Source organism: Halichoerus grypus, chromosome 10, assembly GCF_964656455.1.
Source record: "Halichoerus grypus chromosome 10, mHalGry1.hap1.1, whole genome shotgun sequence".
NCBI lineage: Eukaryota > Metazoa > Chordata > Mammalia > Carnivora > Phocidae > Halichoerus > Halichoerus grypus.
In genome coordinates this window covers 73,822,552-73,847,118 of record NC_135721.1, presented here as the reverse complement: position 1 = coordinate 73,847,118, position 24,567 = coordinate 73,822,552, and the positions used below count along the sequence as shown (strand labels likewise).

The window sequence follows — 24,567 nt, the reverse complement described above, 5'->3', positions numbered from 1 at the left end:
CAGCCCTTAGGTTTGTTCTTGTTTTGTTTTAAAATAATATCTCTCTTGGGGCGCCTGGGTGGCCCAGTTGGTTAACTGTCTGCCTTCGGCTCAGGTCATGGTCCCAGGGTCCTGGGATCGAGTCCCGTGTGGGGCTCCCTGCTCGGTAGGAAGCCTGCTTCTCCCTCTCCCTCTGCCTGCCGCTCCCCCTGCTTGTGCTCTCTCTCTTGCTGTCTCTCTCTCTCTGTCAAATAAATAAATACAATCTTTAAAAAAAATAAAATAAAATAATACCTCTCTTGAGGTATAATTCACATAACGATAAAATTCACCCCTTTCAGGTGTATAATTCAGTGGTTTTAGTATCTTCACAGGGTTGTGCAACCATCACTGCTGATTTCACATTTTCTTCACCCAAAAAGAAGCCCCATACCCGTTAGTAAACACTCTCCATGCACTGCCCCCCCGCCCCCCGTGGGGGCATCCGCTAATCTCTCTGTCTCTGTGGATATGCCTGTTCAGGACATTCCATATAAACGAAATCATACAATATGCCTATGCTATGTACCTATATTTATAATCTATATTTAACAATTTGAGGAACAGTTTTCCAAATCAGCTGCACCATTTTCCATTCCTGCTGGCAATGGGTGAGGGTTCCGACTTCCCTACGTCCTCAGCAACATTTGCTATTGTCTGTGTTTTTGAGTACCATCATCCTAGTGGGTGTGGAGTTCTCTGATGGCTGATGATGTTGAGCATCTTTGCATGTGCTTTTATAGTTTATTTTTATTTATTTTTATTTTTTACATTTTTTAAGGATTTTATTTATTTATTAGAGAGAGAGAGGGAGGGAGAGAATGAGCACGAGAGTGGGGGAAGGATGAAGGGAGAGGGAGAAGCAGACTCCCCGCTGAGCAAGGAGCCCAATGCAGGACTCCATCCCAGGACCCAGGCGCCCCTATAGTTTATTTTTTTATATCTTTGCTGGAGAAATGTCTGTTTGAATCCTTTGCCCATTTAAAAATTGTGTTATCTGTTTTTTTATTGTTGGTTGTGAGTTGGATACATGGATACATGATTTGCAATTTTCTCCCATTCTGTGGGTTGTCTTTTTACTTTCCAACGGCGTCCCTTGAAGCACAAGTTATAAATTGTTGTCCAATTTATGTTTTTCCTTTGTTGTTTGTGCTTTTAGTGTCATTTGAAAACCATTGCCTAACCCAAGGTCCTGAAGATTTTCTTCTATGTTTTCTTCTCTGAGTTTTATAGTGGTAACTTTTACATTTTAGATTTCTGATCCATTTTTTATTACTTTTTTTTTTTTTTTTTAGAATTTTATTTTATTTTATTTTATTTTTTTTAAGATTTTATTTATTTATTTGACAGAGAGATAGTGAGAACAGGAACACAAGCAGGGGGAGTGGGAGAGGGAGAAGCAGGCTTCCTGCCGAGCAGGGAGCCCGATGTGGGACTTGATCCCAGGACCCTGGGATCATGACCTGAGCCGAAGGCAGACGCTTAACGACTGAGCCACCCAGGCGCCCTTTTTATTACTTTTTATATATAATGGTGTGAGGAGGTCCAACTTAATTCTTTGGCATGTGCTATCCAATTATGTGTGGGTTTTTTTTTTTAAAGATTTTATTTATTTATTTGTCAGAGAGACTGAAATTGAGAGAATGAGTGGGAGGAGGGGCAGAGGGAGAAGCAGACTCCCCACGGAGCAGGGACCCTGATGAGGGACTCGATCCCTGGACCCTGAGATCATAACCTGAGCCGAAGGCAGACGCTCACTCGACTGAGCCACCCAGGCGCCCCAGTTATGTGTGTTTTATTTTATTTTATTTATTTATTTTTAAAGATTTTATTTATTTGACAGAGACAGCGAGAGAGGGAGCACAAGCAGGGGGAGTGGGAGAGGGAGAAGCAGGCTTCCCGCTGAGCAGGGAGCCCGATGGGGGGCTCGAGCCCAGGACCCTGGGATCATGACCTGAGCCGAAGGCAGACGCTTAACTACTGAGCCACCAAGGCGCTCCAGTTATGTGTGTTCTAAAAAGATTATTATTGGGGCGCCTGGGTGGCACAGTCAGTTGAGTGTCGACTCTTGTTTTTTGCTGGGGCTTGTGCTTACGTTCTCTCTCTCTTTCAAATAAATAAAATCTTAAAAAAGAATAGGGGCGCCTGGATGGCTCAGTTGGTTTAGCATCTAATTCTTGATTTCAGTTCAGGTCATGATCTCAGGGTCCTAGGATGGAGCCCCGTGGCAGGCTCCGCATTCAGCGAGGAATCTGCTTGAGGATTCTCTTTCTCCTCTCCCTCTGCCCCCTCCTCCCACCCCCCTACCTGTAAAATAAATAAATATAGAAAATCTTTTTAGAAAAAAAAATAAAAAAGATTATTCTTTCCCCATTGATCTGTCTTGGAACCCTTTTGAAAATCAGTTGGCCATAAATGTCAGGGTTTGTTTCTAGACTCAGTTTTGCTCTATTGATCTGTAAGTCTGTTCTTGTGCCAATACCACAGTGTCTGGATTAGCGTAGCTTTATAGGAAGTTTTGAAATTGGGAAGTGTGAGTCCCACAACTTTATTCTCCTTCAAGATTGTTTGGCTATTTTGGATACTTATATTTCTTTCTTTATTTCTTTTGGTGATCAAGTATTATTATTATTTGTTGACATACAATATTATATTCATTTCAGGTATACAACATAGTGATCTGACAGTTCTGTACATTACTCAGTGCTCCCCACAATAAATGTAGTCACCATCTGTCACCATACAATGTTATCAGAATACAATGACTGTATTCCCCGTGCTGCACTTTTCATCTCTGTGACTTGTTTTGTAACTGGAAGTTTGTGCCCCTTAGTCCCCTTTATCTATTTCACCCATCTCCGCATCCACCTCCCCTCTGGAAACCACCAGTTTGTTTTCTGTATTTAAGAGTCTGTTTCTGTTTATTTGTTTTGTTTCTTAATTCCACATCTAAGTGAAATTAGATGGTATTTGTCTTTGTCTATTTCACTTAGCATAATACCTGCTAGGTCCATCCATACCATGCAAATGGCAAGATCACATTCTTTTTTATGGCTGAGTAATATTCCAGTGTGTGTGTGTGTGTGTGTGTGTGTGTGTGCACACCACATCTTTATGGATTCATCTATCGATAGACACTTGGGCTGCTCTCATATCTTGGCTGTTGTGAGTAATCCTGCAATAAACATAGGGATGCATGTATCTTTTTGATAGTGCTTTCATTTTGGGTAAATATCCAGTAGCGGAGTTATTGGATCATATACATTCCATATGAATTTTAGGACCAGCTTGTCAATTTCTGCAAAGAAGCCTGCTGCTGGGATTTGAGTAGGGATTGCACTGAATCTGGGCATCAGTGTTGGGGAGTATTGCTACTTTAACAATGTTGTCTTTTGATCCAGGACCACAGGATGTCTTGCCACTTGTTTAGGTCTTTAGTTTCTTTCAACACTGTATTGTAGTTTTCAGGGTACAAGTCTTGCATGTCTTTTGTTAAATATATTCCTGTAGACTCCTTAGTTTTAAGGCTGTTTTTACTATACATGTTTGATGTTTCTCAGAATTTAGATGAATTGCTTTGGGATCTGTTCTAGAAGTAGGCACCTTGTCAGGGCAGCCTTGTCTCATTGGGGTTGGGGAGTGGTGGAGGGTGATAGACACAGTTACTAACTAGGGGTTGGTTTTAAATGTCTTTGGTGGAGTGTGGACTCTTTTCTCCATCACCAAAGATCATTTACACACCCTGACCTGCACCTCCCCCCTGTCCTGCCCTCACACACTTCTTGGGCATTAACTTTGTGCCAAGTGCTCTACCCAGATCATCTCATTTAATGCTCAGACCACACCTAACTTAGGAGATAGCAGGACCATTTTACAGAGAAGGAAGCTGAGGCTTAAAGGGGGAAAGCCACCCCCCTGCAGAGTGACAGCAGGATTCAAACCCAGAGTCCATGCTCTTACCCACAAGACCACTTCTGACTTGAGGCAAAGCTGGTTCTGTCTCTGTGCTTCACTTTTCCTACACAGTCTTTTTTTTTTTTAAGATTTTTTTTTTTATTTGAGAGAGAGAGAGAGAGAGAATGAGAGAGAGAGAGCACATGAGAAGGGGGAGGGTCAGAGGGAGAAGCAGACTCCCTGCCGAGCAGGGAGCCCAATGAGGGACTCGATCCAGGGACTCCAGGATCATGACCTGAGCCGAAGGCAGCCGCTTAACGAACTGAGCCACCCAGGCGCCCCTTCCTACACAGTCTTTTCAAGGGGGTTCAGTTGGAAATTCATAAATGTGCGTATAATCCAGTTGGTTTATCAGCCAGTGGATTTCTCCAGGCTCCTTGTGGCGACAGTGATGGATTGTCTGGAGATGTTCAGACGAGTGTGATAAATTTTGGCAAAATGTGCCAGCCAATACACTAATTATTATTTTGACTAATCCACCTGTTCTGGAGTGTGTGAACAGGAGCCTTATTTACTAGTTTCAACAGGATGAGTTTCCTCCTGGGATGAATCATTAGTGCCTCCAGTTGAAGGTTGGACATTTTGGCAAGGCTGGTATAGATTTGTTATTAGAAGTAAATAAGAAGGGGCGCCTGGGTGGCTTGGTCGTTAAGCGTCTGCCTTCGGCTCAGGTCATGATCCCAGGGTCCTGGGATCGAGCCCCGCATCGGGCTCCCTGCTCAGCAGGAAGCCTGCTTCTCCCTCTCCCACTCCCCCTGCTTGTGTTCCCTCTCTCACTGTGTCTCTCTCTGTCAAATAAATAAATAAAATCTTTAAAAAAAGAAAAAAAAAAAGAAGTTAAATAAGAAAGGCTGAGAAGCTGTAAGGGAAGGCTCTTTGCTCCTGAAAAGGCTTTTTGCATGAAGGGGACTTTCCAACACCCTTCTACCCCCCACTAGCTCTTATCCCTGCAGGAGAGCTAAGCAGGTTAATAATTTGCAACCCAGAGAGTTTGTGGTGGGGGAGGCATTTGGAATGACTCCTGCTTGCATACCAGTTTGTACTCATGGAGACTTCTTGCTCCTGGCTCCCATCAGATTTCAGATTATCTGCACAGTGGGAGGCTGGCATGCAGGGGACACACAGCACAGAGCACCCTCCTCTCTGTACTCCCCCTTGCAGTGGCCTTCATGGGAGTTGGCTCTGCCCTGAATCTCTCAGGGCTTGAATGTGTTTGTTTACCTAGAGAAGTCTAGAAGCCTTCTTGGAGAAGGTGGGGGCTTACGTTTGTATAGTATTTTGTAATCACTTTGGTTTTTACTTGCCCTCAAATCCCTTATTTGACAAATGAAGGAACTGAAGTCCAGAGAAGAGAAGTGACCAATTGGGTTAGCGGCATAGCAGGAAAAAGACTCCAGATAGCCCAGCCTTCTGCCGGAACTGTGTCTGTGTGACCCTGATCCCGCCACGTGGAAATGTTGAGCCCTGGAGTGTGGGATCCTGGGGAGTTAAGTGTGTTCATGGCAGCTGGGGACAGGGAGCCCAGTTGCCCCCCCCCACCCCTCAACCTTGTGGCTTAAGATGGAATCCAGGCTGTAAATGTCAACTCTGCTCCTACTGAGCACAGTGTTGGCAGCTCTATCCATAATAAAATTGACTCACTACCTGCTTAATAAATCAGCTCTGTGCTTGATGATAATCACTGTGCCATTTATTGCATCTCATATATGCCAGGCACTTTAGTATAAATCCTTAATTCATTAAACAGTATGTATTAGGTATTGACCACATGCCAGGGGTATGGTGGTTGGTAAGCTAGACACATGTTATAGCCATCTTGGGGCTTATATCCCAAGGGGGGAGGTAGACAATGAAATAGACAATTACAGTAAAGTGTACTGAGTGGTCGTGATCGTAGGAGGTAGGAGTACACAGGGCAGGCAGCTAACCTGGACATGAGTGGGAGAGAGCAGGGATGTAATGATACCTAATGGATAAGTAGGACTGAGCCAAGCGAAGAGGCTTGGGTCAGAGGGTTTCAAGCAGAGGGAAGGCATGGATCATAGCACACTAGTGGTGCTCGGAGTTGTCCCACATAGCTGGGACATGGTATATGGAGAGGGAGCTAGCTCCATGAGACTATAGGGGGACGAGGCAAGACTGTGCTGAGGATTTGGCTTTACAAGGTTTTAGGGAAATCATTTTCCGTTTGCAGTTTGGAAGTCAATGACTTTGGAGAAGGGGTGGGGCAGGTTTGGAGGAGAAAGCAGAGCAAATGGGTAAGGGTGCCAGACGGTACCAATTCTGACACCGCTACTTACTAACTCTATGACCTTGATCAAGGTACTTCTTCTCCCTGTGCCTCAGATCCCTCATTGGTAAAATAGGGACAGTAATGGCACACACATTGTAGGGTTGACTGGGGAGAAGTGGGTTTTTTTTTTTTTAAGATTTTATTTATTTATTAGAGAGAGAGCATGAGCGGGGGTTGGGACAGAAGGAGAGAGACAAGCAGACTCCCTGCTGAGTGAGGAGCCTGACCCGGGGCTCGATCTCAGGACCCCAAGATCATGACCTGAGCTGAAGGCAGACACTTAACTGACTGAGCCACCCAGGTGACCCAGGAATAAGTGTTTTAACCTCTATAAGGCATATAAGTCACCGTGTTGTTATTTGAATACTTGTTAAATAATCAATACATGTATTGATAAATGAGTAAATACTGTTGTGAAATGAAATGAACAGGGAGTGTAAGAGCCCCAAAGAGTGCTAATATTTAAAGGACTGCAGAGTAGACAGAGAAAAGTGGCAAACGAGGAGCAGGTCTCTGGGAGCTAAGGGATATGCGTTTTTCTGGAAGACCAGTTTGGTCAGCACCGTCAAACATCGCAGAGAGATCAGGTCATATAAGGACCCACGTGTGAATGGACTCTAGCTGCAATACCTTTTGTCCTCACAGAAACTCCGCAAGGTGGGTTAGTGAGGTCAGGCAGCTGGATGGGCAGTGGGGAGATGGGACGGTATCCGGACGGGTCAGAATCCTGCGCTCATGATCCTTCCTCCACGCCCTGCTCCTGGGGGAGTTAGCCAACAATTTTACCAAGATTTCTGAAGAGCAGTAGGGTCTGTTTTCTTTCCTTTGCTTATAAACAGAGGATATAGTTTTCTCTCTGTACTTCTAAAATATCCTACACTTTCTCCTTCCTCCTTGAGATGGACACCTCAGGGTTTATGTCACTTTCAAGATGATGTCTTACAGATCACCACATGTAAGAGCAAAGCTTTTCTATTTCCCACACTAAGCTTTTTAGGTAAATGGGCCCAGTAACTTCAGTCATCTCACAAGGAAAGGTTTGCCTCAAGCTTTGTGAATTTGGATATTAGTAGTGTTTAATTGATTCCTTTTTTTACTCAGAGCAGTGAGTTAAGGAGAAAAGAATGGAAAGGTGCCTGGTAGAAAAACCAGGACTCTGTGATGTCATGGGAGTTATACCTGAATCGGGGACACAATGTACTGTCCCAAGAGTCCCATGGCGCCTTGGTGGGTCACCCAGACCTGGCAGAACTAGGCTCTGTGCCCATTTCTGCACCCGGCACCCTGGGAGGGCTTAACGAGTAAAGAGAGGGTTAACGATTAAGATCTGGAGCTCCCCTTTCTCACCTAGTTGGGAGAATAAATAGCACAAAGCAAGTATTTTTCAAGAGCAAATTTTGGATTATTTGTCATTTACAATGACTCTCAAAAATAACCATCCAGCTTTTACTGTTTTGTCTCTTTAAACAATGATAGTATCTCTTACTGGACTAAAGTAAAAACCCCTGCCGGGGCCAGAAACATTTGCTGGGATACACATTTCTTATTTTTTATGGCTGGGTCAACAGTTAGCAAGGCTATTTCCAAAAGGAGTAAGAACCCCACGAAGAAAGCACATTTTTTCCCCCTAGGAAATCAGTGCTCCAAAGCTTAATGTTTATAACGGCATGGCATTTAATGTTTCCCCACATTTTTGTCAGAGGTGGCTTGGGTGGATTACAGCTATTTGTGTCCTGCCCCCACCCTGTCCACCTCCAGTGTTCCCTCAAGTCTAGCGCCACCTGGGGGTGGACCCGGGTTGTGTGGGGGTTAGAAGCTTGTGAGAATTTGGGGCCTTCTTAAAATAGTGTAAAATTAGAGTATTTAGAATGGAGAAAGAAGGTAGGTAGGAAGGGGCCTGGGTAAGTGAGGGGTCCTGAAGCTTAAAGCTTGGTTAGCTTCATGCTGAGCTGACCTCTGGAGCCACTGAGACTGTTCTGCAGGGTACCTTAATATCTCTTGACTTCTCTCTCAACCTCTAACCGATGGCCTGCCCTCACTTCCTGCCATCCTGCTGTGCTGACCTCTAGGGTAAATTCTGCTATTTCACCTTTTTGTACTACCATGTTCCTCTCCTTTAAAGCTTTATCTGGCTGTGATTTAAATGTTTTTGCATTACTATTTGATGTCTACTTGGGGATTCTACATAAATTCAGGAGACCCAGGGCCAGGTCTGAAGTATTTTGCTTATGGTTATAGGGCTTAGCCCATAGTTGAAACACAAATACTTATTGAATGAATGTATTCATAAGAGTAAGGTGTAAGAGTAAGATGCTAATAAGAACAAATTTGTGGGTTTTGTGTGGGCAGAGCCAGCTTAACGTTATTTGGTTCAGTTGTGTCCATGCTAAGATTGTAAGCAGTCTGTTCTTAGATTTGAAAACGCTTTTCAAGCTTTGTTATTCAAAAATGTCACCTTAGAGGGACTTGACCTCAGCAGTATTAACCCTTGCCCGTAGTCTGTAGAAACTCTTGAGACCCTTGAATTGCAGCACTCTAGAGACCCTACATTCACATGTAAATAAAAGAAATACTTCAAAGGAAACATGTGATTTTGGGGATAGTCTTCCTTTGGGGAGCTTTGGCTGTTTCCCTCCATAAATTAGCTACTTAATTCTAGTACTTTGAATTATGGACTGTTTGTTCTAATGTGGTAAGTACATTCCTGTAAAACCTTCCATTCAGCAAGGGATGAGCTGAGGAACGTGGGGAGAGCCACTGTCCCTTTGCAGAAGGGTAGCTTGTAGTTGGTGCTGGAGTAGGGCTAGCTGGGAGTGGTGGGGAGCTGAGACCTAAGCCCTTTGCTCTCCAAGGCCACTTGGTCCTCCCACCTGCCCCAATACAGGCCAAGTCAGTCTCTGCCTCTGAGCTAGGCCATCCTGTCCTACAAACAGTCCAGAATGTTTGTAATCTCACTCCCTGATAAACTCCCACTGGTCAAGGTAGAACTGTAGCTCTTCTTTCTCCGGGTGTGTCTGCCCATGTTAAATTTATTCTTCTTGGAGCTTCAACACCCTGCAAAGGAATCTCCTTTCATGTTGAGCTACATACACCCCACCTTGATTTATTAGGTAACTCTCTCCTGTCTCATGTGTTCCCAACTGTTCTGTAGATGCCCTGAAGCCAGGGGACGTGTACTTTTAGTGTTGTTAACAGTATCAGAGCATGTTGGACTTACTTGGGCTTGATATGTACTTTCACTAAGGACCCGATGCTATGTTGGAGGCAAGGGAAACAGAAATGAAAGCTGCAGTCTTTCCTCCTAGAACCTCCCAGTCTGGTGGAAGAACCCCTCACGACCTGATGCTTAGCTGATTATTTTCTGTTTGGACTGACCTTTAAGGAACTAGGCATGGGGGGAAGATATGTTTCAGTTTCTCCTGAGTCCTTTCATTGTGGTTTCATTCCTTTTCAGTGACTCTTTAAGTTTTGCAAATGTGCTCATAACATCAATTACAAATATAACATTCTGAATTCAAATTTGAGAGAAGTATGGGAGTCCATTAATGCAGTTATGGAGTTATTTTAAGACACTGCTATACCTAACAGATAAAAATACACTATGTGAGTGCTGTGCTTCTTTTGTACGTGGAGACGGCCATTTTATGATGGGAAGTCATTACAGACACACACTTTTATTAAACATTATGATAATAATGTAACCAAAGGATTTTGCTTCTTTGTGTTTAGGAAATTATACAGTTCTGGCTCACAAAGGGTGTTGATGGCTTTAGTTTCGATGCTGTTAAATTCCTTCTAGAAGCTGAGCATCTGAGAGATGAAGCCCAAGTGAATAAGACTCAAATACCGGTAAAGTTTTTAAGCACTATTTTTCCCCCCTTTCTGAAAATGTCATCCTGTCTGTCTATCTCTCTACAGTCTGGCCTCTTTGTGGTTCCACACCAGTGGTTCTCACCTTTCCCCCCATGTCACACATGAGAAGCAGTATTCAGGACGCCACTGTGCTCTTCCAGTTGACCATCACTCTACAGACACTTTATGTTCAATGGCTAAATAGACAGGAGTCCTAAAATGGGTTTCAAAATAGATTTGTATATTTACACAATGGAATATTATACATCAGTCAAAATAAATGAAATACAGTGATACACAATATGGGTGAATCTTAGCTGTATGTTTAGTGAAAAAACCCTAAAACAATTATATATAGCATGATGCCCTTTTTATAAAGTAAAATGAAATTGTTAAATTGTCTAGCTTTTGTCCTGAGTAACAGATTTATGGGTACTTATTAATCTCATTAAACCAAAGCAATTAACTAAAGAAAGTTGGCAATGCATGGACTAATTACAAGACCATGTCATGAAACAAAGGCTATTTTTTGGCGGGGTGGTTAGTAAAGCACTTATTTCCAGTAGGAAAAATGAAGGGGGGTGGGGAGTGATGTATTCGTCCCAAAGAGAAGCACTTATCCTTGGAGAAGAAATCTCAAAGTAACCTTGCTAATTATGATGAGATGTTGTTAAGAGAGGCGTATGTTTCCAGTTATGACAAATGATGAGAACAATAGGTTTTGTGTGGTATCCAAGAAAAACCTAAAGAAAAAGTGATTTCAGGAAGAGACTTAAGATTCCAAAAACTTTTCTTGATCTAGCAAGCAAGTTCACTTATTAAAAAGGGGTCCACTGAATGGATGGCAATGCAGGTTTACACTGTCTAGTCTGTGTTCCAACCCAGTACTTACAACCTTGGCTTGTGTTAGATAGAATCTTTTAACTTTGGATTCTAGATTACTGTAACCCTAGGAAGGCATAGAATGAATATCAGGAAAAATTACTGAAACCCTGGCAAAATGGTTGTTCTTTACCACTTCTAGCTTTTTATTCTTACTATTACACTTTGGATGATAATTTTGTGAGTAGATCAAGTATAGGTGTAACAATGAGCTCTGTAAGTTTGCTTTTAAGTGCAGCAGTTAGGAGAATTAAATGTTTGGGAGGAGGATTCTGTTAAATACACTTGTAATTAATGTTTAGATATTCAGCGAAGTTTACTAGATTTACAGTTAATAATAGTCAGGAATGTTATTCTCCAGCCATAAAACCCAGTGAGCATTGAAAATCCTAGGATCATCTTTGAGCATGCCTTGGCTTGAGCCCTTTGAAGAGACAGTCTATATTGGCATAAGGCCAGCTATGGACATCTGACATGCAAAATGATGGCAACCATGCTTTTCTGTCTCCAAAGGACACAGTCACACATTACTGGGAGCTGTACCATGACTTCACCACCACGCAGGTGGGAATGCATGACATTGTCCGGAGCTTCCGGCGGACAATGGACCAATACAGCAGGGAGCCTGGGAGATACAGGTAACCGCAGGGCACACTTCTGTTCTTCAAAGGCGTAGGGTGTGACCTGTAGTTAATCCTTCACAGCCAGGCATTCTCAAGAGAATCAAGCTATTTAACAAACCTCCATGACTACGATGTATTATAATTTGGTTATGCCAGGGCCTAGTATATTCTTTCATATTGCTTAACTTTGCTGATTTTCAGTTTCTTTTGTAAAATAATGCCCATCACAGTACTTACTTCACAGGAATTTTATGAAAATCACTTAAAAGGTAGTATAGAATCTAAATCTTAGCCATTAACTACTCTATTTTTATCATTATTATTTGGTCTGTTAAGTGTCCAGTATTCCATATGAATCCAAATGTTTCAGCTAAGCTGCTAGTAGATCACAATGGTTTGCTAACACAGCTTTGGAATCAGATGGACCTAGGGCAGAGTTCTGTGTAACAGCTGTGTGATCTTGGACCGGTTCACTGACACAAGTCCCATTTTCTCATCAGTTAAAAGGTGACAGCAACACCCTTATCAGGGTTTTGTGAAACTGCATGAGATAATGTAGATGAAGCACTTAATTAAAACAGGGACTGACACATAATAAACACTCAATAAATAAATCTCTTACTATGTGTATATTGATCACCCAATAGCATTAACAGAAATATTTAAAGAAATTTCTCCTCCTTCAAAGTAGGTCCTCTGATTGCTATCCTCATTCTATAGATGAGGAAATGGAGACTCTGAGCACAAAGGCAGTGGTCAAACAGGTAGTAATGGCAGGGATGGGACTGGAACAAACACCTGGGCTCCAGATACTATGCACTTACCTGAAACACGTAAAGCCAGCATTGATATGGGTCATTCAGGCTAATGTGTCTTTCCCTGACAGTGTTTGCTTTTAAGTAATCTCTACACCCAATGGGGGCCTTGGACTCATGACCCGGAGATCAAGAATCACGTGCTCTACCAACTGAGCCAGCCTGGCACCCCTAGAGTGCACCCCAATAATAAAGTGAGATTTTACAGGGATTCCTATACAAGAGGTTTCTGGGGAAAACCCCCTCACATGATATGCATACACTGTAGATTCTAAGCGGAGTGATGAGAATAATAAAGTCTTCATGGAAGTTACTGAGTTTTAATCAGATTTAGGAAGAAGAGAACAATACTGACTGTTCCTTAATTCTTAGACACAGCCTAGTATTAGGCTAGTCCTTGGGTTTATTGTCCATGAGAAATGAGAAATCGTCCAGGTGACCCAGCATGCTATTACTTTGGCCATCTGGCTCAATTATGCTTTTCCTAGTGAGCCCAACCAGACACGGTTAATAGTCAAGCAGATTGAAGCAGCTGCAGAATGCTTCCCAGTCTTCTGACAGGCCCTGAGGACACCGCACCCTGCCAATTCTTCCAGGTTCATGGGGACTGAAGCCTATGGAGAGAGCATTGATGGGACCATGATGTACTATGGGCTGCCTTTTATTCAAGAAGCAGATTTTCCCTTCAACAATTATCTCAGTAAGCTAAGCATTCCTTCTGGGAACAGTGTGTTTGAGGTTATCACATCCTGGATGGAAAACATGCCAGAAGGAAAATGGCCTAACTGGATGGTAAGTCCTCATGCCTGGGTCAGCACATCTGGTGCTGGTGTGCTTTCCCTTAATCAGCGATTATTTAGTGAGCCAGGTCTGTTTGTCCCAGCTTCTGACCAGGTTTTTGTTATTTTTCTTCATTCTTTTCCTTCTGGTTCTCAGACTAATCTCGATTGCTCAGTCTTCAAATTTGCTGATTTCTCTGCCAGTTCAAATCTGTCAAGCCTGTCTAGTGAACTTTTCCTTTCAGTGATCGTTTTTTAACTCTGAAATTTCTTTCTGGTTCTTCTTCTTTTTATTCATAGTATCTATTTGATGAGACAATGTCCTCACACTTTAAATTCTGTAGTTTTAGTTCTTTGAATATAAGTATAGTAGTTGATTTAAATGTCTTTGTCCACTAGTCCAATGTTTGGGTTTCCTCAGCCACACTTTCTACTGACTGCTTTTTCTCCCCCCTCCACCCCACTCCCGTTTCTTTGCATGTCTTGCGTTCCTTTTTGTTACCGAAAACTGGGTATTTTAAATAATGTAGTAATGTAGGAAATCCCATTCTCTCCTCCTCCCCAGTGTTTGTTGTTGCTATTTATTTCTTTAGTGACTTTCTTGAATTAATTTTGTAAAATCTGTGTTCTTTGTTGGATGTGGCCACTTGGTGAGCTTATTGTCAGTTAATGATTGGAAAAGATTCCTAAACCGCTTGAACCATTTATTCTCCCAGCCTTTGCTGAAGTGTGTGTACACATGCTTTCAACCCCGACAGGCAGTTTGTAGTTCTACCTTAGTCTTCACTTCCTGCTTGCACAGAGTTTCAAGGTTAGCTAGAGGTGAGAGATTAGAGCCTTCTCAAGTCTTCCCAGGGCATCTACACAACGTTCTAGATTCCAAGAATCTGTCAGACTCTCAAAGGCCAGTATGGTCACCTCCTCCCCCAAGCTTTTAAGATTTTTGGTCAGTCTCTGCTCAGCCCTAGTTGGTAACACCACCTTAGGCAGGTGTGATGTTAAACAATTGCTGGTTGTTACCTGGCAAATATACCTTGGGGATAGGGCATTTCTCTGATAAAGAAAGAAATCCAACTAAAAGTGAGTGCTAGAACGGTCAAATAGTGACAGTTCTCTAAATGAAGCTTTTGGTGAACTCTAAACTTCCTCTGCCCCTCCAGTGGCTCCTGGTTTTCACAGCTACGGAGTTCTCAGACTGTTTTCAAGGCTATCCTGGATCTGAGGGGCATGAGTTGAAGGCCATGTTAAAATGACACAAAGCTTGCTGTTTTCCTTGAATAAATACTTCTTGGGTTGTTGAAAGCCTTTAGCTAGTTTCCAGAGTTCTAAAACAGTGGATTTTTAGTTTTTGCCAGCATTCTCCTTGCTTTTATGGTAGAGATTTTGGAGGTCCTTCCTCTACCATTCACAAGTGCCCCCTATATTACAAAATTTTATAATGGAGTTTTAGCACTTGTTTTTTCATATACTGAGAGTCTCCAATATCCTAGGTGACTGGGATTTCTGTCCACTGCTGTAACTACCTGTGGAAATATTTCTTGATTTCACTTCTGAAAAGGAAAGTGCTCTAAGAAAGTTTGAGAAACCATAAAGGCTCTCAAAATAGAGGCGAAATTTGACTTTTCTGGTCATAAAAACAGAAAAATAGTTTATAATGGTCTATAAAAAGATAATTGTAAAGACAGTTTTAGTAAATCTAAAGAAAAAAAAAGCAAGCCCAACCATATTCTTATTCTCAACCTCCACCCAAATTTTTTATTTATTTGACAGAGACAGCGAGAGAGGGAACACAAGCAGGCGGAGTGGGAGAGGGAGAAGCAGGCTTCCCGCTGAGCAGGGAGCCTGATGTGGGGGGCTCAATCCCAAGACCCCGGGATCATGACCTGAGCCCATGGCAGACACTTAATGACTTAGCTACCCAGGCGCCCTTCCACCCAAGTTCTTAGAGGCTGGTTTTGCATCATACCCTGCCTTGAATAAGTGATGTAGTTTCTCAGAGAGCTTGTTTCATCATTTGCAAAATGGAGATAATACCTGACAATGGAGGAGGGCAATAAGATGTAATGTAGGTGGTGAAAGTACTTTCTAAAAATTTTTTTTTATTTTTAAGATTTTATTTAGAGAGAGACAGCCAGAGAGGGAACACAAGCAAGGGGAATGGGAGAGGGAGAAGCAGGCCCCCCCACTGAGCAGGGAGCCCAATGTGGGGCTCCATCCCAGGACCCCGGGATCATGACCTGAGCAACCCAGGTGCCCTTTTTTAAAAAGTTTATTTAAGTAATCTTTACATCCAACGTGCAGCTCAAACTCATGACCCCAAGACCAAAGTTGCATGCTCTTGAGTGAGCCAGCCAGGTGCCCCTCCCAGGCTCCCCCCCGCCTCACCCCCACCCTGTAAGTACTTTATAATAAATAGTAAAATGCCATGCTCAGCATATGCACATGAGATTGAGTTGTAGTATATGTGGTATATCTTAACAAAAGCTATGTTGTTGTAAGGACTAAATAATATGTACTATTATAATATGTAATTAGAGCATTTAACATAGAAATACCAAATTTGAAAATAGAAAACACTTTAGAAAATTTCCTCTTGGACTCTGTACATTTCTCTATAAAAGCTGATTTATCTTTAAAATTTGTTCTGAATAGTTAGTTCAAAAGACACACACACATCTCAGAAATCTCTCCTGCCTCTGCCCTTTCCACCTGGTTCCCTCCTTGTGCTATGGGGGAAACATTTTAGTTTCCTTTCTTGTCCATATTCTCTTATCCGAATGTGTGAAAATATTAATATGCACCCTCATAAATTTTATCGTATTTGCAGTATCACTGTGAAGTAACTTGTTAGCACCATTTTGTTAATCATAATGGCCAAGACAGTAAATTGGTCAGTTACACAGTAAGTAGCAGGGTTGGGACTCAAATTCAGGTTTGCTGATACCAAGGTACCCACAGCAAACTTTGTTTTTCTACCTGATTAACGTTTGTGGAATAGGGTAAATCTTCCAGAAAACTGTATATTGAGCTGTGTTCTGAAGTATCTGCCTTTCAGATCGGTGGACCGGACACTGCCCGGCTGACTTCTCGTTTTGGGGAAGAATATGTCAACATCATGAACATGCTTGTTTTCACACTCCCTGGAACTCCCATAACTTACTATGGGGAAGAAATAGGAATGAGAAATATTTTAGTCACAAATCTCAACGAAAGCTATGATGTTGTAAGTTAACATAATGTAACTACGTGAAACTAGAGAATCTACTATTCCTATTCTACTGCTGAAAATTACTACTCTGCTTTCCTTCTTACTATTAGCTCTCTTGCTTGGGAGCTTAAAAATGATGTTTCCAAGCCACACAAGTGAATTGTAGAGCCCAGAAATCTACATCTTAAAGATATTTTCCAGCTGATTCTTAGGCACACTAGAATTTGAGAACCTGTGTTTTGAGTCTGGAACATTAATTATAGTGCTTGTCTGTAATGCTAGATTTCATTTGAACACAGCACAAAGATTCTTCCTTTCATCTTGACAAATGTAAATGCACAGCCCCAGACCTGATATTTGTTTGAGGCTATGGATACCAAAATTGTGTTGTTGGGTGAACCTGTAATAATTTGTATGGTTAGCTTTCAGTGAAGGAGATCCAATTTCCCTAATATTTGGTGTGCATTTCCTAAACTTGTGTGTGTGCATTCATGTGCAATAACCAGGCTGGATAAAAGAAGACAGAATTTAGGCTTACTTGTACATGCTGCATACCTGAACTCACCATCACTGTACCACGGAATGAACTGGTGATGGTACATCTTGAAATCCTACATTACTCATTTTTAGGGAAAAGCAGCAACAGATTCCAAGCATGTACCAAAGTCCAGTTACTATAGTTTACTGAAACTCAAGATGTCACTATTTTCCAATTGAAAGTGTGAAGCCTTTTCATTACGAATGCTAATGAATACACGTGTTAACTAAGAAATACAGGGAATTAAATAATTATGAAGTAAATCATGGCCAGATGACATTTCTTTTACTAAATACACCATTGTTTTCTTTTGGCACAGAATACCCTCCTCTCAAAGTCACCGATGCAGTGGGACAATAGTTCAAATGCTGGATTTTCTGAAGCCAGTCTCACCTGGTTACCCACAAATTCAGATTACCATACTGTGAATGTTGATGTAAGTATCAATGAAAATGTTATACTGATTCCAGAAACAGGAAATGAGTTTCCGTGCTGACAACATACAAGTCACCCTGAGGGTACCCAAAACGTTAACTGATGCTCTCTTTCACATAGACTTATCCTGTTTTCACAAAAACATGATTTAAGAAGGATAAGAGAAGTCTATGTGAAAGAGAGCATCAGTTAAATCATGTTTTTGTGAAAATGCAAACTGGTACAGAGGTGCACCATGTGAAATATCGTACAGAGTATAAAACTATTCACTGGAATGACTTTAAGAGCTTTGAGTTTTTTTTTTTTTTTAAGATTTTATTTATTTCAGACAGAGAGAGTGAGTGAACATGAGCAGGGGGAGCAGGGGGAGCAGCAGACTCCTCATCGAGCAGGGAGCCCGACGTAGGGCTCAATCCCAGGGTCCTGGGATCACGACCGTAGCTGAAGGCAGACGCTTAACCAACCGAGCCACCCAGGTGTCCCCAAGAGCTTTGAGCTCTTAAGGAAATGTTATGGGGGTCTTTCAACAAGCCCAGCTACCTGTCTTCCTTTCCTGTCCTCAAAAGGAAGGAAAGAAGGAAGGAGACCCATCAAGGGTATTCACCTGGAGAAACCAAGACATGAGTAATTCCTAAAAGTAGCTGTTCTGGAAAAACACACCCTTTGGCTTTTGCCTATACTATTTTCTGTTCTCAGGTGATCAAGTTTGCCAAGTTCAGCTGGAATTGCTGGAATCTGTGCATTCCTGTTTAGAAAGTTTGTTTGCTCAATTTGGCAAAGTGCTAAGTATATTTCCTTAGACCAGAACAATATAAAATGGCTCCAGGTGGAATCATGTACCAGTGAAAATGTCACTGGAAAACATGATCTAAACTACCTCAGGAGAAGAGAAATTACTGGCATTCCATGAGAGGCAAAAATTTCCCCTTACCCCAATCTACTATTTTGAAAACAAGATATTTAAAAAATTACCAAAGTATAGTTGATATACAATGTTGTATTAGTTTCAGGTGTACAATGTAGTGATTTGACAGTTCTGTCCAATACTCAATGCTCGCCACAGTAACTACAGTCTCCCCAGGTTATTCTGTTTCGAGCTTCATGCAACCCCTCCTGTTCTTACAACTCCCTGCTCCAAACTCCACAGAGGCTTTTGGGATAGTATTAGTTTTGTTTTATATATTCATAGGTCCTTGAAAACAAAAACATGTATTTTAACATTTGTGTTTTAGGTTTAATACATCTCTTGATTTTTGTTATGTCCAAAATGTTCCCATAGGCCAATCTGAGTCCAATACGTAAGAAATCCTACATAAAAATGTATGCCCAAAAGATGGAAAAATGCAAAAGCAAATTAAAAGTTTTTTCTATAGCATTAACCAAGCCTTTCAAATGATCATGAGTAATGTCTGGAGGCATGCTGAATTGTAACAAACGTTACAAAAAGTCAGGCAACACTATTTAATAAAATACATCCATAAAAGCCCTAGAGATAGGTAAGAATTTAAGTAATCTCTAAAAGAAGTAAAATTAAGCTTCCCATAATTACTAGAGGTAGGCAACTGAAGACAAAGAGTATCACAATGCAAAAGTAAATGGATCACGAAGAATCACACCATATTTGAGAAAAATTAAGAAGATGAGGGACACCACTTTTAACACTGTAGAAAGTAGAGGAGATACAGCAAATATAAGACTTCATTATTGGTATATTGTTTTATGGAGTCAAGACTCTTGATTCTTTTAAAAAAGTGAGTGGGGCGCCTGGGTGGCTCAGTTGGTTGAGCATCTGCCTTTGGCTCAGGTCATGATCCCAAGGTCCTGGGATTGAGTCTCACTTAGGGCTCCTTGCTCAGTGGAGAGCCTGCTTCTCCCTCTGCCTGCTGCTCCCCCTGCTCATGCATGTTCTCTCTCTGACAAATATCTTAAAAAAGAAAGTGATTAGGTATTTTAGAAATGTAGAACATGGTGAAACACTGAAATAGAAATTCTAGTTAGTGTGCCAGAAAACTGATCCAGAGGCTCCCCCCAGAATGCACTGTAAAAAGGCAAATAATAGTGTAAAGAGAAAAATTTTGGTATTTCTATAAGAGAACAGAAACTAGAGGGAAACATATAATCCAAGAAATAAAGAAAACTCAGAGATACTTATCTTTTCTAGAATGGCAAGAATAAAAGCAGAAACCAAAACCAAACTCCAAAACAGATTGCCTAAGCAAAGGATTGAGAGTTGCACTGGCTTCTCAAGTGGATCCTAGAACACATTAGAACTTGAATCTTTAAAGCTGTGATGGAAACTTGATTCTAAACCTATAATCCTATATCCATTCCAATTAGCATTCAAGAATATAGACCTAGAAAAGGACCCCAATTTTTCCATATATAGCCACTTTCTGAAAGAATAATCGGCAACGCAAAGAAAACAAAAAATGAATCTAAAAGAAAGACATGATGTGGGGTGCTGGCTGGCTCAGTCAGTAGAGCATGTGACTCCTGATTTCAAGATTTTAAGTTCAAGCCCCACACTGGGTGTAGAGATTACTTAAAAAATATCCTTACTTACATTTTATTTTTGATACACAATGTAAAAGAAGGTAAAGGAGGTATTCTGGTGATTGACTTCTATATGGAAAGTGGCAGGAGAGAGAGAACATGTGAGCGAGCAGGCTAAAGCACTGTCTTTTCAGGGCATGGCAACAGAGTAACTCACTCTGGATTTGAGCTGCCTTTTAGCCATTCACCACTAAGACTATTTAGACAGCACAGATACTGAACACTTCCAGCATTGCAGGAAGTTCTGTTGGACAGCATTGCTCCAAATGTCAAGAAAAGTATATTTTAAAATGGGCATTACAATTTTAAGGGTGTAATTTTCAGAGAACATTAGAAGGAAAAATATTACATCAAATCAATTTGATGAAAACAATAGTACAATTATAAATAAAAGCTAAAAGAGGGCTGTAGGATTATGTCTGAACATATGGTAATCACAAATATAAATTAAATTCACCTGTTAGAAGATAAAAACTCTCTTATGTCAGATTTTGTCTCGTTATTTTAATCTGAGAGTTTAATCCAACAGAAGAGACATAGCTAAAACAAAATATTAAAAAAATGAAAGACTGCCACCTGGCTATAGCTATCAAAAAAATGCATATAACCTTTTGCCCTAGTAATTTCATTCTGGGAATACCTGCATATGTGGAAAATGATAAATATTCAAGAGCTCTACCACAGCATTGTTTTTAATAGCAGATGACTCTGGAAATGATTTAAGTATCTTACCAACAGAAAGTCAGCTGAATCAGTTACGGTTAGTTTATATAATTTATACAATGGACTAGTATGCAGCTTTTAAAAAGAATGCACTGATATTATGAGACATCTCTAACATGTACTAAATAAGAAATGGTGTCCATAATGGTATCATGCCACTATTTGTATAATGAAAAGTATACCTACATATGTTTGCATAGGCATAAAATGTATCATACATAAACAGTAATAGTGTCCATTTCTGAGAGAGGAAGTGAAAAGCTAGAGGACGGTGTTAAGAAAAACCTTATTGTATACTGTGTGCATGCATTTCCTATTAGAAAAATACAGTTACAAAAAGTGGGTGTGGAAATATTTAATAGCAGACAAAATAGAATTCAATACGAAAAGCGTTATGAGAGAAATGCAATTTTCAAAAACTGATAAAAGAACATTCCACTACAAGTCATGAATCTATGCATCTAACAATAGCTCCAAAGTTTATAAAACAAGTACTATGAGAAATGCCAAGAGAAACTGACAGATCCACAATTACAGAGAGACACGTCAACATACTTTCAGGAAATAGACACAAATAATAGTTAACACTTACTGGGCACTTCTTTGTGAGTGGCACTGAACTATGCTTTTCCATGCATTATCTAAGGCTATAGAAAATGTTAATAGTAATTTGACAAGTCATATACATATATCATATACATGTACCATAAATACCTTTGTACCTGATAACAGAGAATAAACATTTTTTTCAAATATTCAGATGTTCACTGAAGACCACACATTAGGCCCCTGCCCCCAAACAATGACGATAACCCCAACAACAGCCACCACCACCGCAGTCAACAGGGTCCAAGGAAATGAACACTACCACTGACTTGGCAACAGCTCTTACGAAGACTAATTTGGCATTATGTATCAAGTGTCCATACTCTTTGACATAGTAATTGTCTTTCTATCCTAAATAAATAACCCAGATATGGGGGGAGGCACTAAAAATGAGAAAATATTAGAAAGCTGAAATGAGAGAGATGGTTAAGTATGGTATATATATCCATCCAATAGAATATTATCCTGTCATTTTAAAATGACATTTTAACATAATAACAGGAGAAGATGCCTGAAATGTTAAAGGAAAACACAACATTAAATTGTGTATGTTTTATATAGCTGTGAAATAAAGCCCAATCTTAATGGACACACATTAAAGAAGTACGATCTTTAACTTTCCCTTTAGGCAGCATTTTGCTTTGCATCCTTTTTTGCAACTTTCTGTTCACCATGCAAGGAACGTATGTCTGCTGAAGTTAAAGCAACCCACATTTCCACAAAAGAGAACAGAGAGGCCCTGAGAGTCCATGGCCACAGTGGCTGCTTTTCTGCCAGTTACAGTGTAGCATACGTATTTAGGCACATTAAACACCAGATAACTTAGACATGGACATTCGCTTTGGAATTCCTAAAGTGGAGTCAAATCTGGTCCCTCATCACCTCTGGCCAAGATGTAGCAGAGGACTGAGCAAACAATGACTCCCTGCATTTGCAGTCTCTCTCAACAGTAAATAAACTATTCTTATCTACCTGTCAATACTTACAATTTGGTAGTCATTTTAAGGGGCAAAACTGAGGCAAATTTTTTTGGGAAATAAGTTCCTAGTTGATACTAGAAATATATTTAAAAAAAAAAAAAACAACAACTCTTAGAATCAAACATTTATGTTAATCTTTTTTTTTTTTTATAATAGGTCCAAAAGACTCAGTCCAGATCAGCACTGAAGTTATATCAAGAATTAAGTTTGCTTCATGCCAATGACCTGCTCCTCAGCAGGGGCTGGTTTTGCTATTTGAGGAGTGACAGCCACTCTGTCGTGTACACAAGAGAGCTGGATGGCATCGACAGAGTCCTTCTCATGGTTCTGAATTTTGGACAATCAACAACGGTAAATCTAAAGGAAATGATTTCCAATATTCCCACAAGAGTGAGGAAAAGGTTAAGTACCAATCCTACCAACAAAGGCAGTGAAGTGGATACGTATGCCATTTTACTGGGCAAAGGAGAAGGCCTCATCCTTGAATACAACACGAAAAATCTCCTTCATCAACAAGCAGCTTTCAGAGACAGATGTTTTGTTTCCAATCAGGCATGCTATTCCAGTGTATTGAACATACTGCACAGCTTGTGTTAGGCACCTTTATGCAAGAAACGAAGACACTGGCATTCTGTTCTATGTAAGCATTTCCAGTAACTTCACGTACAGCATGCTGCTGGGTAAACACAGCTTGAATGTAACGGCTTTAAAAAGGTTACCCAATGTTTTTAAAAAATAATAAAATTATCGCTTGTAGAACTTGTAACTTTACTGAGATAGCATTAATATAAGAGATGATCGGAACACCTTAGGACTCCAGATTGTTAGAAAGATCTGGTGAATTCTAATGTGAAGAATGTTCTCTTTTTTCATAAAATACAGGCATAGCAATTGGAGGATGACTTACTGCTGAAGTGTCTAAAAACGTTCACTAGCAAAGAGGCAGGACCTTGATTTGTAAACTTTTCAAAGAAAATATGAGAACAGACAAAAACAAAGCTGTTCTGAAGGAGCGGGGGGAGAGTTGTGCTGTCACCAATCCTTCCTTCACCCCCAAGTCCATGTCCTCCTGAGGGACATGGTTTGAAAACCTATGGTTTGAAAACTACTTTCTTAGGTTAAGGGGCATGTGCACCAATGGAGAGAACAGTATAAGCAAGTGAGATGTACACTAGACAAAATTTGGATGGCGAAGCAAATTTTAAAAAAGTACTAACTTAAAAAAAAAAATCTCACTTTTGCTTACCCAATTGGAAATAAGACTATGAAATATTTCAGTGTGTTTCCAATTCCCCTGGAATGCAGCATTTCAGAATTTTAGGTACTTCTTAAGATTCTCAAAAACACTGGTGCTGTCAAGTCCAAGTTCCTCGTACAAGAATTTAATTTGGGCTGTGATCTAAAAGAAACACATTTTAAAAATTAGACAGAGGGCCTTTGTGGTAAAACTCCAGTGCTAAATCTCTTTGTCCATCTTCACCTAACCCTTAAGTCAGCAATTTATGGCAAGGGTACTCTGATTATTTGGGACAGAGGCAGAAGGTGCTCCCAACAATTAAGATTCCATTACTTTCTTTAACAGAGCTCACTTACAAGTGTTTAGAGGGAACCCTTTCTCTTGACTGACTCAGCGTTCCTCTTCCCCGCTGGGCCTCAGCCACAGACCAGTTACAAAGCAGCTGTCATAAACCCTGCTGCAACCAATGGAATGTTGACTACAGCACAGCTCTATTTGGGCCTCTGGCAACTGAGAAGGGCTTGATAACATACCTTTTTGTGAGAATCCTCAATCACATGATTGCCTCCAGGCTGAATATCTAACACAACATTGGGGGCCTGATAGCCTGAAAAGAGTTAACATATGAAACGATTAGGTTTTTTTGAGACTCATTTCTCCCCTCTTCTCCCACATATGCTATTGAAGTAATAGTGAAGGAAAAAGGCATAAACTATCATCACCAAGAAAGAGATGGGAGGGGGGAAGCAGAAGACAGACTTCTGAAACAGAGAAAGCAGGAGAAGGACCAGCAGCTGAGGACACTGGATGGAAGATACTTGTAGGGTCCCATGGAGAAGGTTGTGATGCAAGAGGAAGCCAGACTGGCCCCGTGGAATCAGAGTCATGTGACCTGGAAACAGCTACTATTGCAATGGGTGAGTCTGAGGCATGAAGGTGAAAACAAGGTGATTGAAAACTTGTATGTGGGTCCCTCCCTCCCTGAGCCCAAAAGGTCTTGCTAAGGAAGAAAGGTAAGAGTTCTTACCCAATGAAATGGAAAGATCTAAAGAAAATTAAAGCAGCTAGTTT

The 24,567-nt window shown here is 40.9% G+C and overlaps 2 protein-coding genes across 2 annotated transcripts in view; one reads left to right on the top strand and one right to left on the bottom strand.

Moving 5' to 3' along the window:
* The window catches only part of SLC3A1 (solute carrier family 3 member 1), a 46,157-nt gene extending 23,132 nt beyond the window's left edge, over positions 1-23,025 (top strand). Inside the window, exons 6-11 of the mRNA XM_036087397.2 lie at positions 9,995-10,114; positions 11,513-11,637; positions 13,034-13,229; positions 16,272-16,439; positions 17,282-17,398; positions 22,416-23,025. Coding sequence (XP_035943290.1) covers positions 9,995-10,114; positions 11,513-11,637; positions 13,034-13,229; positions 16,272-16,439; positions 17,282-17,398; positions 22,416-22,856 — 1,167 coding nt within the window. The 3' untranslated portion in view covers positions 22,857-23,025. The remainder of the gene's footprint in view (positions 1-9,994; positions 10,115-11,512; positions 11,638-13,033; positions 13,230-16,271; positions 16,440-17,281; positions 17,399-22,415) is intronic.
* Positions 21,014-24,567, bottom strand: part of PREPL (prolyl endopeptidase like) — a 53,739-nt gene continuing 50,185 nt past the window's right edge. Inside the window, exons 11-12 of the mRNA XM_078057454.1 lie at positions 24,030-24,103; positions 21,014-23,658 (exon numbers count right to left, since the gene is read on the bottom strand). Of these exons, the coding sequence (XP_077913580.1) occupies positions 23,569-23,658; positions 24,030-24,103 (164 nt within the window). The 3' untranslated portion in view covers positions 21,014-23,568. The remainder of the gene's footprint in view (positions 23,659-24,029; positions 24,104-24,567) is intronic.